The 21,296-nt window shown below is 45.8% G+C and overlaps 1 protein-coding gene across 5 annotated transcripts in view; it reads left to right on the top strand.

Annotated features, from left to right (window-relative positions):
• Nucleotides 1–18,325, top strand: part of FLNB (filamin B) — an 86,671-nt gene extending 68,346 nt beyond the window's left edge. For 2 of the 5 annotated variants that reach the window (XM_085072648.1, XM_085072650.1), the window contains 17 exons: nucleotides 1,215–1,289; nucleotides 1,997–2,099; nucleotides 2,992–3,132; nucleotides 4,657–4,785; nucleotides 5,265–5,438; nucleotides 5,592–5,750; nucleotides 6,126–6,329; nucleotides 6,946–7,098; nucleotides 7,412–7,534; nucleotides 8,124–8,390; nucleotides 8,625–8,762; nucleotides 8,853–8,968; nucleotides 10,767–10,899; nucleotides 11,918–12,094; nucleotides 14,470–14,688; nucleotides 15,629–15,832; nucleotides 16,540–18,325. In XM_085072648.1, coding sequence (XP_084928774.1) covers nucleotides 1,215–1,289; nucleotides 1,997–2,099; nucleotides 2,992–3,132; nucleotides 4,657–4,785; nucleotides 5,265–5,438; nucleotides 5,592–5,750; nucleotides 6,126–6,329; nucleotides 6,946–7,098; nucleotides 7,412–7,534; nucleotides 8,124–8,390; nucleotides 8,625–8,762; nucleotides 8,853–8,968; nucleotides 10,767–10,899; nucleotides 11,918–12,094; nucleotides 14,470–14,688; nucleotides 15,629–15,832; nucleotides 16,540–16,727 — 2,703 coding nt within the window. In that variant the 3' untranslated portion in view covers nucleotides 16,728–18,325. The remainder of the gene's footprint in view (nucleotides 1–1,214; nucleotides 1,290–1,996; nucleotides 2,100–2,991; nucleotides 3,133–4,656; nucleotides 4,786–5,264; nucleotides 5,439–5,591; nucleotides 5,751–6,125; nucleotides 6,330–6,945; nucleotides 7,099–7,411; nucleotides 7,535–8,123; nucleotides 8,391–8,624; nucleotides 8,763–8,852; nucleotides 8,969–10,766; nucleotides 10,900–11,917; nucleotides 12,095–14,469; nucleotides 14,689–15,628; nucleotides 15,833–16,539) is intronic. The other 3 variants (XM_085072651.1, XM_085072649.1, XM_085072652.1) reach the window with 2 other exon arrangements.
• Nucleotides 18,326–21,296: the final 2,971 nt, after the last annotated feature.

Below are 21,296 nucleotides of genomic sequence, written 5' to 3'. Positions count from 1 at the left end.
CTGAGAAGCAGACTAGGTGCCTCTCAGGGCTCACAGAAGCCCTTCTTGTGAAAAATAGCTCTCTACGTTGGTAAAACAATTCCTGATCTTGTAATCTCAGCCAAAGCAGCTTCCAGTGCATCTCGGTCCATGAAATCACAGGACTGCACTTGGGCCGAGTCTAGATGGAGCTCATGGGCGAGTCCATGGGGCCAGGAACACTGGCTCTTCCTACCTGTCATCCTGGCAGATTGCTTCAGGTGTCTGAAGATTTCCTTGAGAGAAATGACTCCCTTGGTCACTGCTCAAGGCTCACCACAGGAAATGCCTCTTGAGGTCAGGGAGCCCAATCCTGGCCAGCCAAAATTCCCACTTCCTAGCTGACTGATACAGTACATGTTTGACTTGTGTGTCTCAGCTGGGGACAGAGCACCGAAACAGCAGCATTTCTGTTTTGCATCGGTTTTCTTAGAGGAGTCCATCCATGCAGAAGTTTCCAGTGGGTTATTTCATTAGGGTGTTTTGCAGTGGTATAAAGGGGCAGGAGGGGATGGGATGGCTGAGCCTGGGGGAGCTGCCTGCATGTGTGTCAGCCCCAGCCACTTGTGTTGTAATGGGAGAGATGGGAATTCGCAAGTCATTCTCTTGGCATGCCTGGTGAGAAGAGTGGCTGCGCCAAGGGAAAACACATTTGGTGTCTTGACGACGCAGTCCCAGCTATGAATCAGAAGAATGGCTTTGCTGCTATGGCTGGATGTGGGCTGGGTCATTCACCCAACTGCATGAGCCGGAGCAGCCTTCCCACGACAGCCGGCTCCCCTGCCTCCCAGCTGGCACATCGCGCTGCGCACTACTTGGAGACTCATATCTTGGGTTTAAACCTTTCCCTTCCCTCACTGTATCAGTCCCATAGGAAACAACTCTGATACTCAATTCCACCAGTGTTCAGGCTTGGCTTTCAGCTTCCCTCTGAAGCCTTCAACAGTAGCATACACTGGCTTTGTCCCTTTGCTGTGCCACTGGTAGCTTCCCCTAGCACCTGCAGATAAGGGGAGTTTCCCAGCTTCCCTGACTGGATCCAGGTCTTTGCTATGGCGAGAGGACTGGGAGGGATACATGGTGGGAGGAAGGTGTTGAACTGGAAGGAGCAGTGTGTACTGAACTGTGAAAGGTGGGAATGCCTCCATGCCAGAATAACATCTAATAACAACTAACCTGCCTCTACCCCTGCCTAGGCTGTAGATGCAGATGATGTCGCCGCACGGTCGCAGGAGCCAGTGGGCGCTTCACCGCCCGGATTCCGCCCTTGGGTACACAATTTTTACATTTTTCAGCTGTTTTTTCCCCATCTGTGTTCCATTTCAGATGACAGCCTGCTTCTTGGGACTGCTTAATCACTCTGGTCATTGTGTTCATTCTTTCTGTTTCATCAATTGTTCTTGGGATCCAGACCTTGTTTTTTCTTTGCTGCTTGAAGGGAATCTCCAAATAAACTCATGTAAACATGAAGAGGATCATTGCACCCACGGCTTCCACTTCTGAAATGTCTACTGTTGGCAAAAGCACCCTGAGTGCACCGCTTTGTTTTCCCAGTAAAATCGCAGTGTCTTGAGTTCAGAGTCACATTGTGAAACTTGTTTCTTTTGTCCATTTTGTGTTGCAATCATTCTGCCCCATTTAAAAATCACTTTCTCTTCCAGGCCTTAAGCAACTAAATCCTTTCAGATGGAGCCACTTTGGGTCTTGTGTGTGCTACATTGTCTTCCATCCCTTTGTGTTCCATTTTTCTCTTTTTTCCAGCATGTCTTCCATCCGCGCCGTGTTTGATTTGCTCTGCTCTGCGGTGTGGTGTTGTGAAGGAGAGCTTGGCCGGACACTGCTCTGGTTGAGCCCAGTCCTTGGCTGGCTGCAATAATCACCGCACACTCTCTTCTGCTTTTGCTTGCAGTGGAGTTGCTCAGTTCTCATGTGGCTGTACTGTCCTTTTTGAAGTGACCCATCTTTTTGCTTGCTTTAGGTTACAGAAGAAGCTTATGTCCCGGTTGGAGACATGAATGGCATGGGGTTCAGGCCCTTTGATATGGTTATCCCATTTGCTGTAAGGAAAGGAGAAATAACAGGTACCTGGAGTGCCTCTCAGGGAGGTTTATGCTTTTTGTTAGTGTGTTTATCCGTTTGCAGCTAACAGACTGGGTGGTCTCGACCACAGTGTGTGGGGGAGGTTTGTATCCTGCCAGCAGCTTAGTTGTTTAATTTCACATGGAGTGACAATCGCTGAGGATGAGTAGGATACGCCCCTTCAATGGTTTGAGTTAAATGAGGGAATTCTTGGTGCTGCTTTGGCCCTCAGTGCTAGGCTGTGAGCTACTGTGCTGTAGGGCCCGTTGATGCTTTTTCCCTTCTGGAGCAGCTACATTCATCCTTGATAAGCTCCATTGTTTCTTTCATGCAGATGCTGTAAAGCAGTCAATTCTGCATTCCTGTTACATGCCTTCTCCAAAGCAGGTGACCCTTTTCTACAGATCTGGCAGCTGAGAGCATTGCTCCAGTAGCACCCTGGTTGCACTAAGCTCCTGCACACAAGGCCTGTGCCTGCTCTGTCCCCTAGCTCACCATTCCCACCCCAAACCCTGGCCTGTCCCAGCTTGAAGGAACAGTCAATATTTCCTTTCCAAAAGTGCAGCGGAAGAGGGAGCATCTTGCTATGAGGTAGATCAGTGCTTTTTCTGTGGCTTGCTGTGGAAAGCTCAGTAGCTGCAGCAAACAGCCCTGCCTGTAGAGTTTGTAAGGTCACAGGACTGTTTGCCAGATGTCTACCACTGCCTTGTATTCATGTAGCTTAAGTAGAAAACATGTCTGGTTAGTGTTCCCATTAGTCTCCTATTTGTGCCTGTGGGTAAGGAATTTAACAATTTTAAATGCTTGTTTAAAATGGCTAGACAATTCTCTGTGGGTGGGAGAGGGGAAGCAGGCAGCTTCTCCTTCTGTAACTCCCATGGTGGCCTTTTGTAGGTGAAGTACACATGCCCTCTGGAAAGACGGATACACCAGATATCGTGGATAACAAAGATGGCACAGTAACAGTGAAATATGCTCCTACTGAGGTTGGGCTGCATGAAATGCACATAAAATACATGGGAAATCACATCCCAGGTGAGTCTGACAAAGCAGGTGATGCAAATCTGAGTGCAGAGTCCTGCTGATGTTCTATAGCTGTGTTGTATATGGTGTGGAAAGACCTGCCCAGGATATTTTAACATTCAGCAGCCCTTTCTCTGCAAGCAGTCCAGAGAGAACTGAAGCAAAGGAGTAAGTGCTGGCACATATGAGCTTCCATTGTGGTTTAATAGTACCAGCCAGGCTTAAAATGGATTTTGGGTTTGAGAAACTAGCTTTTGTGGCATTTCATTATGAAGAAGAAACATACAATTTTCTAACTACTAGTTTTTTCAGGTTGAAATTTACTGCCATGGTGCTCAGCAAAACTACTGGTTACAGTGTGTGTTTATCCTTAAAACTGCATTGGCAAAAAATCTCCAATCTGTGGAGAGAACTGATTGGCTAAAACACTATAGTTACTCTTTCCATCTGATTGCAATAAAATAAAACACACATGCACACTATGCTGTAATCTTTCTTTCTTCCTGGCTGCTTCTTAACAAATAGAAACCACTGCCTTTCATTCCATTTCTCTTCTTTTGTCCTTGCTTCAGCAGCTCCCCAGCGGAAGCACCGCCTCGCCTGGAGGCTGTGGCTGCCCTGCGGTTCTCCGGGCATGCCAGCTGTGGGGGGCTGGGCAGAGAGGGGCAGAGCTGGAGAAGGATGTGTAGACATGAGACAAAATACCTTCAGCACTGCCTGAGAGGGACTGCTGGTTCTGTTGGTACAGAAACACAGGATAACTTGGCCTGGAGTAGGGAGCTCAATGATGTGATGCATGCATGATGATGTGCTGCTTCAGTCCCTTCAGCACTTTATGGATATAGCACCTCCATAGGTGCTGACCTGTCTGATCTGTTGGTTCACTAAGACCATTACCCTGTGCTGGGATAGAAAGATGATGTGCCATAATGTTTCTTTTTTGAAGATTGTCATGGATCAAATTTTTTACTGTCTCAGCTGCAAAATCTAACTTTGTAGAGCTGAAGAGCTATCTGTGCCTTTTTTTGAAACCATTATTGGCTGTTGGTGACTGTACTTTTTGTTCTTGTGCACCAGCTTAGCTAATCTGAGGCTGGCAAATACATTTTTGGATACCCTTCAAATATGCTAGTTCAGGTTCATTGAGTCAGACAATGTGCTGTGCTAGTTGCTAATTCAGAGCTACCAAAATTCAGATTCAGTGCCTGAAATGAAAGCCTGCTTCTGAGTCATGTTCTGATTTAATGTGCTAAAAATAAACTTGCAATGAACAAGACCCTTTACGACATCATTTAGGCTTATCTCTGGTAACTAGTGTAACACTTACTCTTCCATGACTGCATGTGGCACAAATTGTCCAGAAGTGTCTTTTGAGGATGGAAACGGAAGCTTATTTAGTTTTTAGTGCATTACAGTTACAATAAAGTTTTTCAGATACCATGTAATGAAAAGAGCATTCAGGAACATGGGTATTAGTTCTTGTCTAGACCACTCATCCTTAAAAGTGCTTCTTTTGGGGTTTTTTTTTTTCTTCAGAGAGCCCTCTGCAGTTCTATGTCAATTACCCCAACAGCGGCAGTGTATCTGCTTACGGACCTGGCCTCATTTATGGGGTTGCCAATAAACCAGCAACTTTCACCATTGTCACAGAAGATGCAGGAGAGGGTAAGTCTTTTCTTTAAACTGATCCTACCCTAAACTAGGAGCTTCTTGACAGTGCAGTGCACATTGGCTTTAATTTGCATTCATCTGTCCAGCTATGAATCTCTGATGTGATAAAAATGACTTGCGCAAATATCAGGCTGTAGCTTGCAGTAAAAACTGTTTTGTTACCCCTTCCTGAGAGCAGTAGATGTATCCTGTGGTACAGAGTGCAAATTATTTGTTTAATTAAAAATAAATTGAAAGCAGCTTAAATCTAGTGTATGGTGACTGGGTGAGGAATCACTGCTAAGTAAATATAACAGACTGAATAGAGCTGTGGCCTTAATATATTGGCCTGAGCTGGTTTTGCTGCTGTCCTTTGAAAATACACATTTAAGCTACATTTTCAGTGCTAAGTACTGGATATTTCTCTTTGGACCAAGTCTTTGGACTTGGTGTTCACAAAGATTTACAGAAGTGCCACTCTTCTTTTTTCCTAGGTGGGCTGGACTTGGCTATTGAAGGACCTTCAAAAGCAGAGATCAGCTGCATTGATAACAAAGATGGGACATGCACAGTCACCTACCTGCCTACTCTACCTGGGAACTACAGCATCCTGGTCAAGTACAATGACAAACACATTCCAGGCAGTCCATTCACAGCCAGGATCACAGGTATAAAGTTTAAACTCCTGGAAGCACTTCATATTAAAAATTAACTTCTGTTAGTATGTGAAACCTGATTTGTGGCAGGAATTTGAAGTCCTCTGACTTCTTCTGTACTTCACCTTGTAATGTTTTGTAACTTGTTTCTTTTTATGTATTCAGATGATAACAGAAGACGGTCTCAGGTTAAGCTTGGTTCTGCTGCTGACTTCATGTTGGACATCAATGAAACTGATCTCAGTCTCCTAACAGCCAGCATTAAAGCCCCATCTGGTCGTGATGAGCCTTGTCTTCTGAAGAGGCTGCCCAATAACCACATTGGTAAGCTCTGAGATTACTATGATAGCCTTTACTCCAGTTTGCTTTGCTGTGTAAAATGACTGACTTCTGTGCTCCTTCCCAGAAGAGTGTTGTCCAACCAAGTAGTTGGTAGTGTTTGCTACAGTTGCCCAAAGACAGAAAAGTATGAAGACTGACCTCTTGTCTTAGCTTGTATGTGACGTGCCAGGTTGTGATTGAAGTGGTTTTTGTCAGCATACATGAATGGTCTTGTGGTCCACTTGAGAGAGCAGCATTTCAACATGAGTAAAGAGAGTGCTTTTCCAGTATTTAATTTCTTGGTGTGATTAAGGTATTTAAATCAACTATAACATGAACAAAAACTGAATAAATTTCTCATATTTCTCTGCTTTGTAGGCATCTCATTCATTCCACGGGAAGTAGGAGAGCATCTGGTTAGCATCAAGAAAAACGGGAGCCATGTACCAAACAGCCCTGTGACAATCATGGTGGTCCAGTCTGAGATAGGGGATGCCAGACGGGCAAGAGTTTTTGGACGTGGCTTAGTAGAAGGACGAACCTTTGAAATGTGTGATTTCATTGTGGACACAAGAGATGCAGGTTAGTTCCCTCACACAAAGGGACTGTGAGATGCTGGGAGATGTGTATTGACTCTATATGAAAGCACTGCCTCCTTTGGCATGCAACCACCAGGTCACAAGCTGCAAAGCAGCAGCTGCCATTAAACACAGTCGTCATTGTCAGTTATTAACCACAGACAGTGGTATTAATTTAGAATATGCTTTGCAAGGTCCTGGCTCATATCTTTGTTACATAGTCCCCTGATAGCCAACAGGGACTATCACTGGGGCACTGATGAAACTTTTTCATTTGATGGTGCTGGCTCTAGTATCATTTGGTACAGCAAGAAGGAAACGAGGAAGATATTTATTTCCCTCTTGGTTTAATATGGACCCCTGGATAACTGTTTAGCTTGGAAGATAACTTTTCAACATTAACAAAATAAAAGGGATATGGTCAGAGAATTTTAAGAGCTGAATGCATGCTGTGCCATGGACATCTGACTGATTAAGAGTACAGAAATGCCATCATGCAACTCCCATATGTCCGTTATAATACAAACCTACCAGTTAGTACCTGCAATGAGTTTGGACTATTTTATGTCAGATTTAGAGTAAAGCTATGGAAATACAAGGCTAACTTACCTGTATCATAGGTTATGGTGGGATCTCACTGGCAGTTGAAGGACCCAGCAAGGTGGAGATCCAAACTGAAGATCTAGAAGATGGGACTTGCAAAGTGTCCTATTTTCCAACTGTACCTGGCGTGTACATTGTGTCCACTAAATTTGCAGACGAACATATTCCAGGTAAGCAGAAGTGTTGGGCAGATTTTTGGTTAGTACAACAAAAGTCTTAGCTGGCTGACCAGTGCTCTGGAACTGTGGGTGGGCTGTGTGATCTGGCTTGGACCATAAATCCCAAAGATTAGAGGAAGTCTTCCCCAAGGAGCAAGCATCTGAAACTGTTCTGGTTTATGTAGGTGTATTTGACTTGGACCTGACTGTTGGTTGGCTATAAAAGTTCCCCTATGATCCCCTATAAGTCAAGGAAGCTTTCATTTCTGCTTTCAATGGACTGTGTAATGAGCAGAGGGGAAATGACTTGCTGTGATACTTACAGGCAGCCCATTTAGTGTGAAGATAAGTGGTGAAGGAAGAGTTAAGGAGAGCATCACACGAACAAGACGGGCTCCCTCTGTTGCAACAGTAGGAAGCATATGTGATCTGAACCTAAAAATCCCAGGTAAGCAGCAACATCCTTAACCCCAAAACCACACCTTGCACGTACGTAGCATGGGTGTACGTGAAGCAGTGAAAATACGAACTTAAGTGTAGTAAAGACATCCTTGTAGTAATATAGCTTAGGGATGGAACACTATTAATGTGTCTTTCCAAACAGTTAAAAATAAGCATAACCATGATCAACATATGGAGAAATAAATAATGGGGAGGCCTTAAATTAATTTATTCTGTGTACAGCAGGCTGAAGAAGGGACTGCACAGCTCACTCTGGCTCCAGGGTTTTAAGATCATCTTGTTGGCTGTTAAATGTTTGTACTGCTGTCTGGAAACTGTGAATCATGTAGGCCAGGCTTAGCTGGCTGCACTTACCCAGCCACTTCATCTGCCTCTGTAGCACCTGGGAAGCTGCAGCTGGCCAGGTTTGCTGCTCAGAAGCAGATATGTAGCTGAGCATGCAGACTGGCATCTGCGTGCTTCTTCTGTTATTTGTTCTGGGTAATCACTTGAGCTCAGGTCTTGCTTCCAAAAGCAAAGTACCAAAACCCTTTGTCACTTTCTAATGTGCATTTTTTTTATTCTCTTCTTGCTAGAAATTGACTGTGCTGATATGACAGCCCAGGTAACCAGTCCCTCTGGGAGAAACTTTGATGCTGAAATTGTAGAGTGTGACAAAAATACCTACTGTGTCCGCTTTGTGCCACAAGAAATGGGGGTCCACACTGTGGATGTCAAATACAAGGGGCAGCCAGTGCCAGGCAGCCCCTTCCAGTTCACCGTGGGCCCACTGGGCGAGGGAGGAGCCCATAAAGTGAGAGCTGGAGGCCCAGGGCTGGAGCGTGGAGAGACAGGTGTTCCAGGTGAGTCCTCTGCTCTCACTGCGCTCCAGAATCTGCTGTGTGCAGGTCTTCAGTGCAGTGTTTTGGCTAACAGGAGCCTCGTGGAGAAACTGCTAAGCAGTATCTCCCAGGATGGTGGGATGAGCTACTATTCTTCAAGTATGCTCATGTGGAACTTTAGTCTGTTAGGAGGAAGCTGCAACCCAGCAGCAACAGTAGACTTACTCTTGTGTGTGCTCCCATGTGCTTCAACAGCTGAGTTCAGCATATGGACACGGGAAGCTGGAGCTGGAGGACTGTCTATTGCTGTAGAAGGCCCAAGCAAAGCAGAAATCACTTTTGATGACCATAAAGATGGATCTTGTGGTGCATCATATATAGTTCAAGAACCAGGTATGTACTGAGATCTAATCATGTGGAAACAACACTAAATGTGACTTTCAAACAAACTAAAGACACTCACTGCTTCTCTTCTCTCTGCAGGCAACTATGAGGTGTCCATAAAGTTCAATGATGAGCACATTCCTGAAAGCCCCTACCTGGTTCCCGTCATCGCTCCCTCTGATGATGCTCGCAGGCTCACTGTCACTAGTCTTCAGGTGAGACATAAGGAAACATCTCTACAACTTACCACAGAGACTGATTTCGTCCTTGTTCTCCAAAACCAAAATGGTTGTCCTTTCTTCTTAGCAATAGCCTTGCCTTGGTTGGTGCTTGTTTTCAAGCTCAGTTTGCAGCCAGAGAGATTTTTGGCAGCTGGCCCCTGGGTAACTCTGGCTAGCCAGAGTTCAAAGCCCAAGAGTTACGAGTGGTAACACTTGGGAATTAGGAATAAGAGGCTCCAGAAATAGCATTGGAGGAACTCAGATATGTTGCCCATGGCATTAGCTAGGGGAAGGCCAAGGAGAACTGAAACTCAGAGGTGAACCACCAGTGATCATGCTGGTACCAAGTTTCTTGATTGGCACATGGATGAAGAGCTGTGTTTCCATGGGGGAGGTAACACAGGGCTGCACGGCTGGGACATCACTGCAGCCTGGCTGGGCAGACAGAAGTGGCCCCACCATGAGGTCAGGGTGCAGATTTGCTGCTCTGGCTGATGTCACAAAACCACGGAGTCACAGCTCAGATGATTCATGAACAGTAGTGAATCTCAGAGTGAATCACAGCTTTGTAGCTGGTCTGGGCTCATATGTTAACCTCACCATATAATTTGTGTGTGTGTGTGTGGTTACAGGCATTAAAATACAAGTAACATTAAAGGCCTGACTGAAATCTCCAAAGCCAGAAACTTGGATGTGAGACTGAGAAACTGTGTCTAAATATACTGTACCTCAGTCGTCTTTGAGTGGTGATTAGTACTTCAGTTGAGGCTTTTTTTTGGCTATGTCCCAGCTGTGATCCCCAGGAGTTTGCCTGGGCTGCAGGAATTCTCCACCTGGCTGTGTAAATGAACCATGACAGCCTGATCTGATAGTATCTCTTCTAGCCAGGAGTTACAAGGGCGTTAATTAGTCACTGTGGTATTGATGTTTGCCTTGTGTTTCATTTAAAGACTCTTTGACAGGAATACTCACTTCAGTTAAGTCCTGGAGAGGCAGATAAAGCTGAGTATTTGGTAACGGAGTGCATTATGCAGCATCAGCCTCCACTAAACCCACATCAGGGTCTTGTTTATACATTTTACCTCAGTTCTACTCAGTTGCATTTATTTCCCTCTTCAGGATTTAGTTGAAAACAAAATCAGGTAAAGTATGTTAAAGATGAGATGTTGCTGCTGGATAACTGCATGGGCTGTGATGGTTGAGGACCACTGTGGCTAGGATGCAGAGCTGCCTCGCCTTCTGCTCATGGCCTGACAGCACCACAACATCTGGTTTCATGTTTTAAATTACTTTCTCATGTTTAAGACGTCTTGTGGTGGCGATCTAAATGCAGCCTCTTGTGGCAGATATAAACATGCATATTACTCTTTCAGACAACTGGATTATCAGAGGCTTTTCCCTGAATGAATCTGGAATGAATGAATGGGCTGGAAATGGAGCTATAGCTTAAGCATCGTTTAAATCACTTGCCTGAATACCGAGGGCTGACCTCAGTGATAACGGGTGACTCGTATTGTAAACCTGCCTCTCTTTGATGTGGCACAATCCTTTGGCTTCCAAAAACAGTCTGTTACCATGGTGAAAGTCAGCCTAGCCAACGTGGGTGACTCCTGAATCAGTCAACCCCTTAGAGGGAGAGAGCTTCTGATTTGAGAGTAATGCAAGTCACAATTTTATGCCTTCTGTGAAAATCTAAAAAATCCTCATGCTGAAGTGGTTATTTCCCTGCCACAAATCTCGTGCTGTCTGAAATGAAAGTTTAAATTTGATGATCTGACTGTTGCATTCTCAGGAGTCTGGATTAAAAGTTAATCAGCCAGCATCCTTTGCTATAAGGCTGAACGGGGCAAAGGGCAAGATCGATGCTAAGGTCCACAGCCCCTCCGGAGCTGTCGAAGAGTGCCATGTGTCTGAGCTGGAGCCAGGTGAGCACTGTTTGATGGTGATCAAAACAACTGCATGACATCCAAAGCACTTGCTACCCCACAGGGAATTCAGCTCCTTTGGCTTGTGAATAGTGTGTCCCAGGGATGAGCACATTGCTTGGAAAATTACTTTTGGTGTCAAGAGCTATTAAATCAGGGTTATATCCATGCTTTTGCATGAACTGACTGAGCCCCAACTTGTGTAAGATAGAGATATTTAAGTCTTGGCTTGCCAGTGAAGGTACAGTGACATTATTAATAAATGAAATATGATGTGGTTGTTGAATTTAACCAGGGAAGAAGTTTATTTTTCAAAGCTATGCTTCCATCTTTGACTAATAGTTTATTTTTATCTCACACTCACTCCTTCACGTGAAATGTCAAGGAAGCTGTCTATAAGCAAACACTATGGAAAGCTCAACACCTGTTTCAGCAATGAGCTTTTCTTTTTCACTTGAAGTCTGTATGGGTTATGGTCTGTACTATGAACAGACAGCAGCTGTCCAGCTGGGGGAGATCAGTCGCTCCTCTGGGTTAACACACAATCAAAAATGTGAAATATCAGCAAATTGCCAAATGACTTCATTAGATAAAGGTGTGGTGTCAGAGCGGCATGCTCAGCTCTCTAGTAAGATTTGGCCTGCTCTGACCAGCTGCTTTTCTTCTCTGCACTGCTGCCTCAGCCATCGACAGATTGGGCTGTGATTCTGTTACCATATTTAGCGCATGAGTGAAGCAAATAACTCTAAAACTCACCCTGCAGACTAGATGACAGCTGAGATAAAGTCCTAGTGAACAAGGTGAAAATGCAACCTGTAAAACCTTATGTGATAAATACAGCATTTTCCTGCTTAAATACGAGCTTGGTAGCTCATGTAGCTGAGTTCACTTAAACTGGGACCAAAAAAAAGCCTTTCAGGAGCTTGGGTTGCTAACCAGCCCGGTGGTGGGTTTAATTGGTGGTTTGTGGCTGAATTGTTGCCTCTGATTTGTCATAAGGGCCCCTTCTCTCTTGCAGATAAATATGCTGTTCGGTTCATCCCCCATGAGAATGGCATCCACTCCATCGATGTGAAGTTCAACGGGAGCCATGTGGTGGGCAGCCCGTTCAAAGTGCGCGTGGGTGAGCCTGGCCAGGCGGGCAACCCCGCCCTAGTCACGGCCTACGGATCCGGCCTGGAGAGCGGCACCACGGGTAACCCTTCTCCTGCAGACCTGCTTGCACTTGGCCTTTGAGACACACACAGCCCATTTCTAGGCATACTATTATGTGACTACCTGCTGAGGCAGCTGAACTAACCCACATTCTCTGCTGACCTGAGCACAGGCTAATTTTGCTTTCTAGCATGCTCCTCGTGTCTTATAACCATCACTCACAAGTCTGCAGCCTATACTGAGCTCTTAACAAACTTAAAACTTCTGTAAATCAGCAACTGCAACACACATTCACTGAACTGCTGATTAGCAGCTGGGCTACAGCTCTGCTGCTTAACTCAGCTCCATGTCAGTAGTCCCTCGAGCTCCAGTGATGCTCTGGCTCCCTTTCACACATGAACATGACTCTGAGTTGGTTGTCAAGATGAAGGAATCTTGTTTAACTTGTGTTAATTAAAGGGGTATGAGGGTGTACCTTGGTACCTTCCCTTTGGTGCTTGCACCTCTAAGAAATCTCGAGTGAAATGCAGTAGGATGTGTAAACTCTAGGGAGAAGGTGGCTTGTTCTGCTGGTAGTGTGCTATGCATGCTCCAGATGCAGCATGAACAGTCTCTTCTTGGAAATCTGACACCTTGTTGTCTGTTGTGGCTGCCTCATCTGATAGTTCTCAACTCAAGAATGTAGGGTTTAGGGTTTGTTTTTTCATTTCTATGATTTGTGGTTTTAGTAAGAAAGTATGAAAACATTCTGGGATATGCACTTTGATTTATTTGTGTGCTTGTTCAGGCCACACACACAGGTAAATAGCAGAGTAAAAGTGATTATTTTTCTTTCCTTTTGTTGTGTAAGGAAATAGGTAGTTTGTCTTGTCCTATCCACCGCTGTCTGCTGTGGATTCCATTTCATACCTTTTTTCTCCCTGTGGAAAAAAAAGATACTACAGTTATTCAGTCAAAGCTTTTGCTGTTCTGGAGAAACCAAGCAGTTGGTTTTGGAAACATGCAGATACACTCTATAAAATAAAGATATAGCTTTGCTGCTTTAATAGGTGGAAACAAAAGCACTCATTAATACCAGCCAGTGATGCATCAGGGACAGGGGAATATTTCTTCATCTATAAAGGTGCTTGGGGTTGTTTTTAATCTAAATAGACTGTTTAATTTCAGCAAAGCTACTCTGTTCCCTGTTGTTGAATCCTGCCCACTGCCAAAAGTGCGGTGCCCTGGGAGCTGCTGAGCAGCATTTCTGAACAATGACCCAGTGTAGGGCTTTCAATAGCCAGTGGCTGAGCACCTGAACTCCCCGTCCCCCCGGGAGGGCTGAGCGTCTGCAGCCTCCAACAATGCGAGCCTTCATTTGGGGCGCAGGAAAAGCAGTGCCTCTGGAGTAAGAACTCTTAGCAAGAAGCTGTGAAGCTTGCTGGCTTTGAGAATTAACTTCTCTCCAGCTGAGCAGAGCTGATGCCTGATCTCCCGGGCAGGCGGTGCCAGGGGGATGGGCTGCTGGAGCACTGGAAGATGGCACAATCCTCTGTGGGAGCTGGGCTCTTCCAGCATTGCGACACAGCAGCCTCTTTTGTGGGGAGGCTAGAAACCTCTCCTGAGTTTGTTCCCATGTCTGCATGCTTCCATCGCAGCAGCAGTAAACTTTCCCATGGCCGTCCTGGTTTTGAGCGAGCCCGAGCACTTTATTCCTCATCAACAGTGTCTCATGCAACAGCCCAAAGATCATAAATATTTGAGGCCAGAGTCTGACAGTAAATTATTTGAGGGCTGAAAGCCTTACTTAATTTTTTTCTTGTGTTGCTGGCATTGTGTCATTGGCTTAGTATTAGCAGCAATAATTCAGCTGTGTTAACCAGATGCTGTAATTAAACAAGCTTTTGTTTCCACAAACTGCTTGGAGTGCTGTTGCTGAGCAGTTCAAATACCCATCTCCTCCAGGCCATCTCCTACCCCTTTTCTCTCCTGCTTTATTGTGGGCCCTTAGCTGCTGATTTACAGTCCAGGCAGTGAGACAGCTCCAAGCTCTCCCAAACCTAGCTGTGCTGGAGCTGTGTGGGTGTGGGCTCTGATGCCCAGCAAAAAAGCTCTTGTTTTCTCTCTAAGCCAGTTTTTTGATACCAAATTATTTCCATTTCAGTCCTGAAGGGTTCTCATGACCCCTTCTCCCACACAGTCACATAACCTAACTGGAGTAGGGAGCAGGATGAAGCTGGGGAGGCTGCCAGGGATGCAGAGCTCCATTTGGGGCTGGCCTATGTGAGGCTGCTGGGGTGGATATGGTGTCCCTCCCTGCCTGCAGCCCTGGGCAGCCTGCTCTTGCACTGAATTACCCCTTATTTAATGCCTGAGGCTGCGTGTGTAACGTCGGGTGTGAGGAAGAGTGTGTCTCACTGTGCTACGTCTTTCTAGGACTGCAATCGGAGTTTTTCATTAACACGACCAAGGCTGGTCCAGGTACCCTCTCTGTTACAATTGAAGGGCCATCAAAGGTGAAAATGGACTGCCAGGAAACTCCAGAAGGTTACAAAGTCATGTACACACCCATGGCTCCAGGAAACTATTTAATTGGAATTAAATATGGTGGACCTAACCACATAGTGGGCAGCCCCTTCAAGGCAAAGGTTACAGGTAAAAAACTAATTAGTATTTACTCTGTGCCTGAAGCAGTTCATGTCATTCACCAAAAACATCCCTCCAAGATAATGTGGTGTTCTGGTTCAGAAGCCCAAAAACATGAGAAGCAAAACATTTCTCCCCATCACCTCCAAATCCTAGATGAGGGGTCTCAGGAGCAGCTACAAAAGCAGTAGTCATGGAGCTTGACTCAGTGATGGGCCATAAAACAGCTTTATGGGGTAATATTAAGTCCTGATCTAGTGCTAGGGTGTTGCATTGGTAGCAGGAAAATATGACTCACCCATTTCCCCCCACTCCCAAAGCCTGAAACCTGCTCACCTGTAGCATGGGTTGCCTCTCTTGGTTTCATTTTGGTGCAGGTATTGCCTAGCCAAAGGTTAGTTCTGTCTGGGAGGCTTCTAGATGAAGTGAGGAAGGCTGATTTAGGAAACTTGTTCCCTCCCTAGCACTGTGTTTAAGCACAGGCTGGAGCTCATCTCTACTACTGCCCCTGAGCTAGTGACCCCTCTTGTGGTACCCATGGCGTGGTAATGTTCTTGGGAGAGGGTGGCAGGGACTGCACTCCCCCAGGCTGGGACACGCTCTGCTTTCAAAATGGGTTATTGCACAATTGCACCTGCTTTTCTGCCAACTCAATCCATTTTTGCCATTTGGTGATTGGAGCACAATTAACTCTTCTTAAGCAGCCAGCTTTGCTTCATGAATCCTGAAGTTCCTGTGGTCCTTTAGCCACTTGAGGGCTCTGGGATGGGATTGTTGCCAGCAGTGCTGGAAGATGTCAGCTTAAAAACCCAAGTAGGAAATTGCTCCTCTCCAAAAATGTGTTTTGGATGCAGAATGCATGCTAGTCACTAGGAGGGTTTCAAAACCTCCTTATGCATGCCTTTCAGATGGGGCAAATCTGAATGTCAAAAACCTTCTCTGTTTCTAGGGCAGCGACTGGTTAGTCCAGGCAGTGCCAACGAAACCTCTTCCATCCTGGTAGAGTCGGTGACAAGGTCATCGACTGAAACTTGCTATAGTGCCATTCCCAAATCCACCTCGGATGCCAGCAAAGTGGTTTCCCGGGGAGCAGGACTCTCAAAGGCTTTTGTGGGTCAGAAAAGTTCCTTCTCTGTGGACTGCAGCAAAGCAGGTATGTATACAGGAACCAGCTGGATGTTCAGGGTGGGTGTTTCAGCTGGGCATTTTTTTTCCATAAACCAACTTGGAGAGTTAAAATTCAGAGCTTGAGGTAATGATCTGGTACTAAATAAAATCTCTGAATACTATAATAAGCTCACCTAGTCAGTCCTAATACAGAGGCTGTAAAGATGGCAGTTCCTCTCCAAGTGGCTTCATATGAGTGAGGGGCACCTGAAAGAGCCACAGGGTTAGGGCATGAGAGCAAACAGGGTGCTGAACTTAAGCAAACCTTGTGGTGCATTGTAGCATGTAATGTATAGTGTTCCTGTAACCTTTTGATGCTCATTCATCATCTGGGAGCTCTGTGGGTGAAGTAGAGGCCAGCTGTGTTCACTGGCCCCTGCTATTCTAATGAAGCACTTGTAAAGCAATGCCAGCTTGTTTTCACAAGCTGCATTGATGTCTCCTGTGCTCCACTTAAATAATGGTAACCTGTCAGGTCTGGGAAGAAGCACAGATAAACCCTCACCTCTATGAGGTTGAAAGCTTAGTAATATAAAATTCCTTCTTATACAAAATTACTCTGAGGTATGGCTCACCTACCACTCTGTGAATTAAAACAACAAAATCCATGTGTTACAGAGCCAATATATTATGGTACAAGCATGCTGGCTTGTTTAAGCTCAGGAATATTAACAGTTGTGTGTTCTGCTTTAGGTTCCAACATGCTGTTAGTTGGCGTCCATGGACCTACAATACCATGTGAAGAGGTGTCCATCAAGCATTTGGGCAGCCATCAGTACAATGTCACCTACGTTGTCAAGGAAAGGGGTGACTATGTCCTGGCAGTGAAGTGGGGTGATGAGCACATTCCCGGGAGTCCCTTCCATGTCACTGTTCCATAAACCTGTCGAGCATCAGGTGGTCTCTGCCTTTGCAGTTCAGATGTAGAGTTGTACTGGGTGCAGTCCTGTTGCAACATGCAGTTTCTAGATACACAAAGCTCACATTTCAATAGTCAGACATAAACTCTGTTTTTACAAGCATTTCACTTCTGTCCTACTTACCAATCTAATGTCAATCTATTTAATATCTCCTCAAATTGTACCTTTGTAGTACTGTCTGGGTCACTGTTAATGTTTGGAGAATCATATGGATGACTAGACACTAATTTCCCTTGCGGATGTTAAAGACTTTAGGTGTTAAATGAAAACTGGAATTTGTCTTTGTAATTGGGTATCTTAACTACTGATTTTATTTGACTGGAGACTTTACATTTTAGTTATGGAATATGACTTGGGCTGTCCCCAGTTTAAATTCTTTTCTGTAAAGAAATGAGGTAAAACTGGTACTATAATAGGTGCCCTTGTATACTTGATCAATTTTAATGCTTAACAGTATGAAAAGCTACTATAAGTAGCTTTACCACTCAAATTTAAAATGTTTCTGAAAATGCTTTGCTAATGGTTTACATTTAGAAAAAGTTTATCTTTTATAGCAAACCAAAAGCAGACTGAAAATGACTTCCTGGAAGCTTTCAGCCTCTCTATGTTAATGCTTTGTAACTCTATAGACAGGTAGCTTTTTGGCCATGATGCTAGCCATGTGGTTTTTAATGAGCTTGGGATGCTGGTGATGTTTCTGTAACTTTACAGGTAACCCCCCCACACTTTTTTAAGAACAAGCCCTGGGTTGGCTGGGTTAAGCGAAGCCCCTGAACTTGCTGAGCCAGGCATAGCTGTCACCTGTGTGACCCAGAGTCACTGCAGTCTAGAGCACTGTGGTGGGTTGGGAAGATGACCAGTGGTTTCCATGGAGGCTGCAGGCCGGCCAGTGGCTGAGATGGGGCAAAGAAGCCATCCTGGGAATGGTACCCACATCTGCAGTGGGACACAGGGTGGGTCTGTGAAGTTACCAGTAATAGCAATACCAATAATAGCAATATGAGTGAACAAACCCCTCTAAGGTGTTTTATTGTATCTCAGTCCAAGGACATGCCTGAAGCACACTCATCTCTCCTGAAATCCCCTTCGTGCTGCAGCAGGTGTGGCTGCTGAGGGTTCAGGAGTGGAAACTTCCTTGTAACTTATCTGTTTGTCCCAGATTACTCCATACTACTTCCCAAGTGCATATCTGAATTGCTGTCAGCTGCTGGGGCTTTAGTAAACTATCCTGATGAGCTCTAACTCTGCGATTTGGAGAAGGTAGGATTTGTTGAAAACCTGTTGAAATGTCACTGTCCCTCGGGAGAATTTTTCGCTTACGGTTCTGTAGTTATGTGTGGATGCACTACTCTCCAGCACAGTCATTGCGAAAATAAAGGAAGGTTGGGGGGTTTTTTTACTGTGCTTTTTTTTGTGCCTTAATGTGAAATGCTCACTACATTGTAAACTAGAAAGTAAAAACAAAATAAACTGGAATGAAATGCAGGATTGTAAAATTGTATCTTATAACTTATTAAATAGAGATGTTTGCTTCATTAAAATGTGCATGTTAAAAACAACATTGGATTCTTTTCATATGTAGTCAGTAAAGTTTCTACTGAAACTATACCACACAGAAACTTCAGGCAGACCAAGTACCCCATGGGCTCTGCAGGTGGCTGTGAAAATTTGGGCAGAACCTTAGCACCATTAATTTTTTTTCCTCTGAAACCTTGTTTTATCAGCTTAAACCAAAATGGCAGAACTTTAAGGCATGGCATAAACCTTACAGGGTACAGTGGGAACAGTGTGGATGAGGCATTATATAGCTATGCTGGTTTGCTCCTGTGCAGACCCAGGCATGAAGGCAGCACTGTGTCCCTAGAGCTGCCACCTGGGCTGTGATCCCTGGCTGCTCCCAGCAGCTGCTGCTCCCCAGGATCCCAGGGGTTGTTTGCAGAAGGTGTCTCCCAGCACATGGGGCAAGCACCTCCAGGCACAGCCATGGAAACCAGATGTTTTCCCAAACACTCCCTTGCTGAAAGCCCCGGTGAAACCTGAGATGCAGTGGCTGCCAAGGACCTTCCTGCCCCAGGTTTATCAGATTATTTCCTTCTTATAGTAAACTGTGTTTCGTAAGCCTTGTCCTACGTCAGTGTGAGCCTCCTATTGAATGTTTTTAAACAAAACAAAAAAACCTGGATACAGCTCTTGGGGTGAGTAAACCTCTAGAGCGTCTCACCTCTGTAATTCCGAGGTCTGAGTCACCCTGCTGGTCTGGCTCTCTCTTGCCTGATGCCCCTTGTCTTGGTTTAATGAGACCACCTCACATTAGCAGGAGTTGTCTGTGAAGTTGATGGATCAGCTCAGTTGATAGAAACGGACTGCCAAATCTCACCTCCTTAGGTGTTTCTCTCTGCCTCTCTTACTTTTCCTACATCTCTTTGCCTAGAACTTCTGGGTTATGGTGGCATTTCGTAAGTTTAAAGGGTCTCAGTTGGGCTAAGCTTGTGCTAACTAAATACTAAATTAACACTGAGTACTGCTATGCTAAGGGGTTTTATGTAGCATTGTATGTTGTATTTCCTTGTTTGCCAAAGACTGTTAAGTTTTGAGCATTTACTTTTGATATTTCTGCCAGTAAGCTCTAGTGTGATTTTCACCTCTTGAGCATAGCAGGTGGGGACATGGCCTTTCTACTGAGAGGAATAGAACCCTGAGTTAAACCCCTGAATCTGAGGATATCTAAGGCTCCAGTGCTTGACAGCTGCCTCCATTGCCAGCTGCACACCCTTTAATCTGTGCCAGCTATGGTGATGAGCCCCTCTGGGCCAGTGCCAATCTGCCATCAGGGGCTGAAGTTAGGCTTGAGGGATCCAAAGAGCCTGGAGCTGCAGGCACAGTGGGGCTGCAAAGGGCCTGCCGGGGCCATCGCAGCAGGGCCCTGACATTGCTGCTCCTGCCTCTTTCTGAGCTGGGAAACCCAGGTAGTGTGCTGGGGTAATTAACTAGGGTTAGGGTTAGGGTTACACCTAGGGTTAGGGTTGAGAAATCCAAAGGGCCTGGAGCTGCAGGAGCACTGGCACTGCAAAGGGCCTGCCAAGGCAAACGCGACAAGGCGCCGAGCTTGCTGCTCCACACCTTTCTGATGTGGAACCCCCACAGGGGTGAGCACCTCGGCCCAGCCACGAGCTGCCCTGTGGGCTGGGCTTGGGCTGCAGAGAGCTGTGGAGCCTGCAGCTGCAGGGACACTGGCACTGGATGAGCCATTGCAAGGACATCCATCACTGCAGGCTGCTGTCAGAGACTGGAGGTTGCCTGTGTCGGAACATCTTGGAACAGCAGTGCCTGTATCTGCTGGGAGGGGCCGGCCAGCTGGGCTTTGCTGGAGGTGAGGCTGTGCCCTGCACTGCCCCTTCACGGACCCCAAGACCTGGTTGGCATTGTTTCTTGGGTTACCGTCAATAAAATCTGAGCTCTACTTCAAGTGACTGTGTTTGCAGAGAGTGGTGCTTTGGGGGACATTCTGCTCTTATTTTGGCACCTTGACAGGGGTTTCTGACTTCACTGGCTACCTTTGCAGGCAGTTGTGGGTGTTGTGTCCCAGTTCCTCCTGCTGGGTAGAGGTGCAATGGTACAAGGGGCACTTTTTTCCCCATAGGGAGAGGACTGGCATCAGCTTTTTGCCTTGAGCAATATGGAAGGGCTGTTGTACCAATTTTGGTTTTACTTGAGTCCTTTTTTTTGTTTGTTTGTTTTGTCTCTCCTTGGTAGTGTTTTGCATTAGGATTTGGCCACTTTGTACCTGTGAGTCCCATTGGGAACTCCTCCATCCCTCTTCAGCTGTCCCGAGCTCTCAGCGAGATGTGGCACTGCAGTAGATATGGCAGTGCCCTGGCAGCCAGCTGGAGCCCTGCCTGCTGCTGGCCAGTGACACTGTACAGCCCCTAAGGCAGGGCACTGCCACCTGGGAACACATGCTGGGACCCACGGCACATCTGGAAGGTTCACCGGGTATTTTGGGGGGTGATGGAAGGTAAATCCATGCAGCACAGCAGTTACCATGGGATGGTAACTCCAGACCATTCCATTCCCCCGCCTGGTGTTGGTGGGATCATTGGTACATGTCAATTGGCAAAGACATGGGGTCTTTGGAGATCATGGCCTGGAGCTCCTCACAGCCTGTATACCCAGCGTGTCCTTCACTCCATGTGGCTCAAGTTTGTCCTGTAGCCATCCCTGACCCTGGGCTGTGCTTGTTCCTGCCACACCCTGGCGTCTCACCTGCACTGGTTGCCCACTGACCTTCTCCTTTGGTTTGGGGAGCTGTTGGAGTTCCCTCTTCAGACCCCTCTGGCTGTCCATGGCCTTGCCTCTGTGTTTCTGATTGCCATCTCTTCAGCCTGCATGACAAATACCTCATATAGTGGGGCGTTGCTCCAAATGAGAATTGCCTTTCACCTTGTGCAGCTGTGAGTATTTATAATAAATTAAATATATGCATTTAAATAATTTTAACAACTGTAGCTGTTTTAAATATTTAGTAGTATT

Source organism: Lichenostomus cassidix, chromosome 12 (assembly GCF_008360975.1).
Source record: "Lichenostomus cassidix isolate B80296 chromosome 12, HeHo_3.0, whole genome shotgun sequence".
NCBI classification, from domain to species: Eukaryota; Metazoa; Chordata; class Aves; order Passeriformes; family Meliphagidae; genus Lichenostomus; species Lichenostomus cassidix.
The sequence above is the reverse complement of the archived record's forward strand: the minus strand, read 5'-3'. Positions and strand labels throughout refer to the sequence as shown.